This window comes from Anarrhichthys ocellatus, unplaced genomic scaffold (assembly GCF_004355925.1).
Source record: "Anarrhichthys ocellatus isolate YVR2014 unplaced genomic scaffold, GSC_Weel_1.0 scaffold61, whole genome shotgun sequence".
Classification (NCBI taxonomy): domain Eukaryota; kingdom Metazoa; phylum Chordata; class Actinopteri; order Perciformes; family Anarhichadidae; genus Anarrhichthys; species Anarrhichthys ocellatus.
The window spans coordinates 2,179,835-2,188,478 of record NW_022280091.1 but is presented as its reverse complement, the minus strand read 5'-3'; the positions used below and the strand labels follow the sequence as shown (position 1 = coordinate 2,188,478).

The 8,644-nt window shown below is 44.7% G+C and overlaps 1 protein-coding gene across 2 annotated transcripts; it reads right to left on the bottom strand.

The window, feature by feature from the left end:
- Positions 1–476: 476 nt before the first annotated feature.
- On the bottom strand, positions 477–8,594 carry melk (maternal embryonic leucine zipper kinase). Of its 2 annotated transcripts, none has more exons than XM_031871997.1 (18): positions 8,495–8,594; positions 8,156–8,270; positions 7,974–8,059; positions 7,262–7,378; positions 7,017–7,160; positions 6,827–6,895; positions 6,573–6,665; positions 6,229–6,327; positions 5,879–5,947; positions 5,522–5,620; positions 5,131–5,217; positions 4,784–4,915; positions 4,463–4,627; positions 4,061–4,340; positions 2,593–2,689; positions 1,491–1,638; positions 1,287–1,390; positions 477–1,196 (listed from the first exon to the last, which is right to left on the bottom strand). In XM_031871997.1, the coding sequence occupies exons 2-18, from the start codon at positions 8,232–8,234 to the stop codon at positions 1,019–1,021; spliced, it is 2,046 nt and encodes a 681-aa protein (XP_031727857.1). In that variant the 5' UTR covers positions 8,235–8,270; positions 8,495–8,594; the 3' UTR covers positions 477–1,018. The 2 variants fall into 2 exon arrangements, with proteins under 2 accessions (XP_031727857.1, XP_031727858.1); XM_031871998.1 differs by having other exon boundaries at positions 8,550–8,594.
- Positions 8,595–8,644: the final 50 nt, after the last annotated feature.

Sequence of the window (8,644 nt, the reverse complement as noted above, 5' to 3'; positions counted from 1 at the left end):
AAATCACCATCTTCCACTGTGGTTTTGAATGACCCAGTCTTAACTTCTCAAGGATACAATTCAGCATACTGTATATGTGGCAACATTTTCAGGTTAACGCATTACTTTTGCATAAAAATGCAGAGACAAAAAAAAAAAAAAAAAGTTTGTAGTTAAGATTCCATTATCAAAACATGTGTATTCAACATGTGCTTTCGAACCCAAAGTATCTAAAGTGACACTCACCACTTACTTTCACTAAATATGAACGGACATAAGCTGTCACTCAGCTAAACTATCACCATCAATCTGCCAAGGAGGAGTGAAGACCGGGAGACAAACAGAAGGATGATGACAGGAGTGTAAAACAGACCACTGCTCCATCAAACTGCTGAGTGAATGAAGAAAAAAACAAAAAAAAAAAAAAACATTCAACGTCAGTGGAGTAGATAAATTAATCTAGATCGTCCATCACCATAAACACAAGCTTATTACACTTACGGGAAACCATTTATTTCGCTCCTTTTATGTCAATAGAAATGTGACAGACACAACGCGACAGACAATAAAAACTAGACAAGCACCAATGAGAAATATAAGCAGACGCTTCGTACAACACAACCATGTAAACATGTACATTAATGACAGTAAATTACATCTACACGGGAGAATAACAACATCGAAACATAAATATGGTAATAAGCAGCCAGAAGCTATACAGTTCATAGCGTTCTCCAGTTTAATAATTATGAAGTAAAAGAACAATGCTCTACATAAAACAAGATACGCTGTACAGGATCCTGGCATGTAATGCACCTTTCATGTAACATGTACTCTGGGGATTGCAGGCTGGCCTAAGGACAGGTTGAAATATTCACTATGAATAATGAAGGGCTAATAATTAATGTGCCGAGACGCCTTCCCGTGTCTGAATCTGTGCATCCATCCCTGATCAGACATCATTTCTTCTTGGACACAAAAAGGCCAGTGTCCATTGGACTTGGACCACGAAGTGACGTTGTTAGGAAAGTGCAATGATTTAGATACTGGACGAGGAGAGGATGTCCTCCACCAGGTGCTTGTAGACCCAGGCGTCTCCCTTCAGTCTCTGGCGCCGGATCCCGATGACCTCCGGCCTCTGCAGCATGCACACCTCCAGCTCAAACGCCATGGTGACCTTCCCGAAGTCACCCCATGTCCGACACTTCAGGGTATATCTAAAAGAAAGGCGGCGCAGGAACATTAAGATGGCATCAAACACTGGGCCGTCTGATCAGGAGAGGGGATGTGATGCGTTATCTTCTTACCCCTTCTGTGTGAAATCAACGTTTTTCTCCGGCAAGATGGAGAGGATCTGGTTGAGGATCTGGTCTGGATTGGTCTGACTGGTCAGAGTAACGTTGTACTGCGCCTAGCGGGAAAAGATGAGACAAAGAAAGTGATGCGTGCAATACTCCAGACGCAGAACGGGTGACAAGTTAGCGTGCAGGAGCAGGTCCCGCGCTCCGTACCTTGATCTTGCGCGGGCCGTCTCGCCTCTTGCTGGGGGTGAGCATGGTGATCATCTTGTCCAGGCCTCTCTCCAGGGAACCGAACACGTTTCCTCCCCTCTTCTTCTTCCCGCTGTCTTCTGTGACCGCCATGTCCAACGACCGAGACCTGGGTTGGCAAACCGGGGTCTCACGTTTAGTCGCTTACCTAACCCTTCCACTAGATCGCGGGTTTACATTTCGGTGTTTCAGGACAGAAACGGGCACGAGTCAGTCCAATTCTTTACTAATTTAGGTGATTATCTCATTCAAACCGACTTAGACTGAGTGAGCGGGGCTGTTAGAATTCAATCACCTGTTAATCATGGTTTAGTCTCTTTAGGCCACCTCGAAGTCTCCAGAATTCTTAAGCTTATCTTATACTCGCCATAGTGAAGCCGGAGCGAGGTGCCCAAGTGGTCGTGTAACTTGGAACACGCGATCCTGTGACTGTCACAAATTGTTTACTGATAAAAGCACTATTTCCATGTCGAGGGATTATACAAAGAAGGCCAATTTGTTTTAGATGCTTAAGAAATAAGGTCTCAAAAATCTACATTTGAGTAAGTAATTCGCAGCCAAATCAGATTATTTACATGATATTCAACCTTCGCTTCTTTACAACGCATTTAATTCTTGACTTGTTTCTTTACAGGGCTTTTATGAAGGCGATAAAGTAGCCCATGAATATGAGGTATGAGTTTGCAGATAATTTCAATTGTGGACATTGTGGAGGTTGGTTTATGATTTCTTGCCGGTTACAACTACAGTCTATGGGCCATATATGGGCATTTCTATGAGTTACACTTCTTGTGTTTTTGATTCTACACAGCTCATTTAGTTTGAGAGCCCTCCGAAATTTCGGACAATAATGCAGCGCACAGCGTATAGATTATATACGCCTATGTGCATGTTTGGAGCTTGCGCACCATCTGCAGAGGCTCGCTACGGTGCCAAGCACGAGTACAAACAAAGCTGTACTTATGCGCTTTATCCTCCCTCCTGCCTCATCATCCATATTCATCCCACTCAGCTGCTCGCTCACACACAAGTTTCTCTCCATCACCTCAGAGCCTCCACTCACCTTCGCTCAGGACTGAAGGCCAGTATTTCAACGTCCGCCAGCTCCTTGAGCTCTGCTGCTCTCTTCTTAATGTGCTCTTTAGAGGCACTGCCTCCAGCTGCAAAACACACACACACACACACACACAGGGACAGAGACCGTGGTTACAGCGGAGTATAGACACATTAACCTCTTAGTCAGACCCACTCATGACAAAGTCTCGCTATGCAGCCAAACATTCAAGGCAAGACATTTGATGAGGTCACCTCACGCTCTGGGAAGTTGTGTTCCAGGTTTTTGTTTGTCTTTATGTTTTATAGACCAAACAATTAGTTTAGAAAATAATATGCAGATTAATGGTAAAAATGGTGCACAAGACATTGACAATATATTTCTATTTGATGGAACCACTGAAAACCAAGAGTTTGGATATTTGAATATTTAACTTTATCATGTCACTCAGCATCTTATAGCTTCAATAAACTGATCCAACAAATATGCGATACTGTCCGGACAATTTGAAACTAGATTATTTATTTTCAAACTTAGCCATTTGCTCTTATACATGGAACTGGCTGGCTTCGTCATTGGGGTTGTTGAACACAAAGGCTTTGGTTAACACAGAGACAAGAGGCCTGACACACACACGCACACACACAGACAGACACGCACACACAGAGAGAGAGAGACAGGCTTTAGTGGCAAGAGAACACATGTCACTACAGCCCACGTGGGACGGTGAGCAGAGGAAAGAGATAGCTACACCTGTCACAGCACACGCCTAGGGACACACACAGACCACAGTGAGTGTGTGTGTGTGGACAAGTTTGTCAGAGGCAGCATGTCTGCTGTGCAGCTTAGAGAACGGGAGGCTGTGAGGAGAGCAGGGCCGAACCAGATTCCAAAGGTTTAACACCAAACAGGTCGGCTGCAGGCATCGCGTTTATAGAGGAAACTAATGAGGCCGGACATCTGAGCAGAGAATTCACTCTGACAAATAATTAAGACTTTAATGATCCTCCATTCATGTTAGCGTCCTTCATTTATAGACCAGTGAACAGAATTAGCTCCCTGATAATAACCTCAGCTTCGAGTTGACAGAGATAAGTGTGCATGTGTCCGTTTTCAGTGGTTTCAGTAATGACAGCTAAATCGTTGGAAATATGAGAGGCTTTGGAGTAAAAACCGGCCCAATAAATGAGTTTATTACCAGAAGACAATTTACTTGCAAATGTGAGGCATGTGGACAAGGCACTTGTGATTACGAGAGCCGCGTGAAGGCTGAGCGAGCGAGGGGACGAATAAATGGAAGAGAGCGACGCGGAGAGGGACAGCTGGCTAATGCAAATAATCGAATGGAGAATGTGCGTCAAGGGCTTGTTTGGAACACAAAAAAACAATTACAGTATACAAATAAAGCGTATGATGAACTGAAGCTCTGTGTTGTCTGTCACTCATTACTGCCATGGGTTGAGTGGACTCCCCTTACCTTTAGGTGTGACTGCCTTGGTTTTGGCGCCATTGACGTGAGCATTTTGGTTGGGCGTGGTCAACACGTTCTTGTTGGGCCGTGCGCTCTTCTTACTGGAAGCAGGAGTGCGAGGAGGAGGCAACGCAAATATCTCGATGTCTTTCTCCTGCACGGTGATGTTCTCCTTGTTCTCGCAGGCTCGCTCTTGGTCTCGGTTCCTCCTGTACTGGCGGTGCTGCGCTGCGGTCCGGCCCCTCTCTGGGGTCGGGCTGTAAGCGTACCTTTTCTCCGCTGGTCTCTTTGGGAACACGGAGAAGAGAGAAACGTGGTGAGGAGATTTTTTTTTCTTCCTCTTGATGGTAAAGAGTCATGGCGCTTCATAATCGCGGCCGGCACAAGTGCGCTCCAACTTTCGCATACCGCGTCTTTGTGGTTCGCTGCTCCATCGGGCTGACCTCGGACTCCCTTGGGTGTGTATTGCTTGCCTTGAATCCACGGGCAGTCGTCAATGTAGTCCGAGCCAAAGTCCAGAGAACCCACAATCACGGCGTCCTCGTCCTCGCTGAAGTGAAGGGCTTCCCTCGCCTGGACACGAGAGAGAAAATAAGACAAAAAGACCACAAAAAACACTTGGTACTGGGAAACAGTAAGTACTTCAGGTGTACAGGGTAGAGACGTAAAGGCAGCCAGTAGCCCAGAAAAAGAACAAAGCATTTTGGGAGTCGTGGCACCGAGTCTGACCTGTAGTCCCTGGTGCAGTGGAGAGCAGGAGTCCTCACACACGGTCGGTTTGGGGCGCAGGCGGACAGGTTTGCCCCTCTTCTTCTTTGACAGCAGCAGCAGGTAGGTGGCTGTAGTCTGGTCGTACCGCCACTGTGGGAGTTCATTTGTGTTAGACTGCGTATCTCACAGAGAGAATGTAAAATATCATGTTTGCACAGAATACGAGGGGTGCAAACATGATTGACAAGAGTAGTTCTCTGTGTCTCTCTGTCTCTCTCTCTCTCTCTCTCCCACCATTCACAACACAAGAAAACCAACAGATGATGACAATAAACATTGAAATGTGAGCACAAACACGCACACACCTCCTTGACCAGTGCCATGGTGCTCCCCCTCGATCGCTTCATGTTGACAGCCATCTCGGTGATACAGTCCTCATCGATGTGGCCGAGCTACAGAGGAGACCAGGTACGTTCACACAAAATCAAAGACAGAGTTTTTGTCCCCCACATTTCTTATTTGTAAGCACTAAAACAGCAATACTCAAATAATAATATACATTTTAAGGATTATGGAATTGTTTCAGGGAAATGGTGTGATGACTGAAAAAAAATTGGAACAATAACTAAATGGATCGAATCAACAGTTTGAATTCAAAAGAAACATGTTAAAGTCTGCAGTCTGTTTGTGTCTGTATTTGTAAAGCAGTGTGTTTGCTGTATGAATGTGTGTGTGTGTGTGTGTGTGTGTGTGTACCGGCTGCTTGCTACGCCACTCCACGGGGCTGTTGTAGTCTGTTATCGCCCACGGATGGTCCAGCAGCTGTCGAACTGTCAGACGCCGCTTGGGGTCCACCTACAGGATGCACACGGAAACTACAACTCAATACGCAAGAGACCACACACCCAACAAGCTGCAGCATGTTTAAAATATTGCACATGTTGTATAAATTATATTCCAATTATGTAAATTCTAAATGGCTTCTTCTCCTCTATTGTAGCAAGTTGATGCTTCGATGTGTGTTGATGAGTTCCACCGTTGTGCAGTGAGACGTTTCTGTGAAATAGCTAAAAAGGGAACGACGGGGGGGAGAGTGCGATTGTTTGTGTGTACCTGCATCATCTGGTTGAGGAGCAGGACACTACCTGGAGACAGCCACTGGGGGTTATCATATTTACCTCTCTGAAGAGGCACAAAAACACATAATCAAACATGAATACGCTAGAAACAGAGGCAAACGTAAATGTTCTCTGCTTTAGGGATTTGATTAATATCCCATGAACCATTAGAGCACACAATCATGGCAGGAAATGGAGACAAGATATTTTAGAGGAACACCAGGATCCAATATTTTTCACACGTCAAATAATAAAATAAAACAACACTTTGCTTTACATAGTTGGGGTTCAGCATTTCAAATGATCTGAAATACTAAACAGCTGGGACCGTGTCAGTGCTCTTACTGTAATCTTCTTGTAGAGGACCATGCAGTTGTCGTCATCAAAGGGTAGGTATCCACAGAGAAGGGCGAACAGCAGCACCCCCATACTCCACACATCCGCCTGGAGGTTACACAGCACGCAGCAGTATTTTCAGCTTTACAGTTAGGATTTCACAGCTCAGTTGCACCGAGTCATGCACCAGTGAATATGATCAGCGCACCATGAAAAAAGGGCAGAATTGGAAGTGGAACAGGCAGGTAATCATGACTTTTTTAGTGGAAATACAAATGCGAGGTTTTTTTTTTTGCATTTAAGGGCAACCGCAGTGGCTCTAAATGTTGTAAACAGTAGCGTGCATGTCTCACCTCTGAACCAATATATGCTTTTCCCTGGATGAGTTCAGGAGCAGCGTACGCAGGGCTTCCGCAACACGTCATCAGCTCATAACCCAAACCTCCCTAGAAGAGAGATAACCACATACACATTGTGGTGGGAGCCAGCAAATAGATTTGCCACCATGTTTATGCTTTATATCCCTTTCTCATTACTTGATCAAACAGATAACAGGTATGATACTTTTGCCACAAACACAATGAGAGGGGGAAAGTTGGTGATTTACCTTCGGTTTGGCACACAATCCAAAGTCTATGAGCTTCAAGTTGTGGTCTTCATCAATCAGCAGGTTTTCCTACAGTTCAAGACGGGCATGGCAGCAGACGTTAAGGCCAGCATGCAGTCACAGAAAAGCAGACACATTTTGTTGTCGTGTCACATCCTCTCAGTCACGCACAGTCAGTGGTGGTCTTTACCGGTTTGAGGTCTCTGTGTGCATATCCCTGGCTGTGGACATAGGCCATCGCAGACACAATCTGTCTGAAGAACACCCTGGTCTCCTCCTCTGACAGACGGTCTTTTGCGATGATGTAGTCGAACAACTCCCCACCTGGACAGTACTGAGATTTTAAAGAAAAGGACAGAGGGGGGATGCTAAATTACCGAACAGGACGATGTCACATTCCCACTCACACGCAGTGTCTGTGTGTTGTGTGCTCACCTCCAGCACCATGAAGATCTGGGTGGAGGTCTCTATGACCTGGTAGAGACGACAGACGTGCTGATGACTCAGGTTCTTCATGGCCTCGATCTCCACCTTCACACGGGGCAGGTCATCCTGGGGGGGACAGACAGTTTGTTGTTTCTATTAATGTACAATTTGGTTTTTTTAATTTGTGTGATTTTTAAATTACTCAATTTTCTAATTAGAATTAATGATTGCATGCAGAAAACAAGGACATCAGCAAACATGGGCATCCAGATATATAATGAAGAATAAAGAACTAAATAAAGACAGATCAGTGGAATCATATTGTGATTAACATGAACATATTCTGTCGCCATTTTGCTTAATTCTGATTTCTAAATAATGACTTCTGTAAAATTGATATTTTGGTTAATATTTTAACTATTGTGAATAATTGTATATGATGTAATGCATAATAATGTTATAAGAGTTGATTGCAATGATAATAATTTTGAAATATTTTTTGCATGCATCTGCCATATGTATAATTGTCAGTCATATAAACTTGCCAAATTCAGGATTTGTTGCCTTTCTTTGTGTCATATCATTGTAAACCATGCAATCGTCACTTTGGGGTGTGGCAATTTTGCGTTGCTATTGTTTTGCCTCAGGTTTCCAGTTTAATGCAAACATCTACAACAGATTTACCAACAACCTGAGTGTGTAAAGGGATTCTTTGACTCACCCCTAGATCCTTCTTGTTCATGATTTTAATGGCAACCTTCTCTCCCGACAAGATGTGTCGACCCAGCTTGACTTTGGCAAAGCCTCCTGACCAACACACAACGTTCATAACACACACATCAGAGAGGACATGGCACCGACAGAGCCGTTTCACGCGCTGCCACACATGAACGCCGTCATTACCTGAGCCGATAGTCTCATAAACCTCATAGTATCTGTGGAGCTCTTCGGCCACGCCGTGCTCCGTTCTTTCCACAGGCATAGTCCCCGCTTCAGCCCCGCACCACGATAAACCTCTCTGCGGTAAGAGAAAGGGGTTTACAGAAGCAGTGTTAGCACTCTCGTTCGGTTCAAGATAAACGTTAGCAGGCAGCTAACGCCCAGCAAGCTAAATAGACGCTGAAAAGAATTGCAGCGTTAGCTGACAATACTCGTTCATACCACCAAAAACAATAGAAGGAACGTCAGTAAAACATACGTCACTACTAGCTGACTGAATGCCGCTGCCCGAAACGAATTTACCTGAATTTGTGTGAAAACGGGAGAGGAAAAAGGTAAAATCAGTTAGCAACCGTACGTCATGTGGAAAAGCACTGTGGCAGAGATGTTTTGTTTCAGAAGTTTGAATTTCGCACGTCGACTGACTCCATTTCCTGCTTCCGTTTTGTGCGC

Bases quoted from the DNA above. Each gene is read 5' to 3' on its own strand.
- melk (XM_031871997.1), bottom strand. From the start codon at position 8,234: ATGCCTGTGGAAAGAACGGAGCACGGCGTGGCCGAAGAGCTCCACAGA. The intron at 5,218-5,521 runs GTACACACACAC...TCTCCTCTGTAG, and splicing joins AGTGGCGTAGCAAGCAGCCG to CTCGGCCACATCGATGAGGA. The intron at 4,341-4,462 runs GTATGCGAAAGT...GTGTTCCCAAAG, and splicing joins CAGCGAACCACAAAGACGCG to AGACCAGCGGAGAAAAGGTA.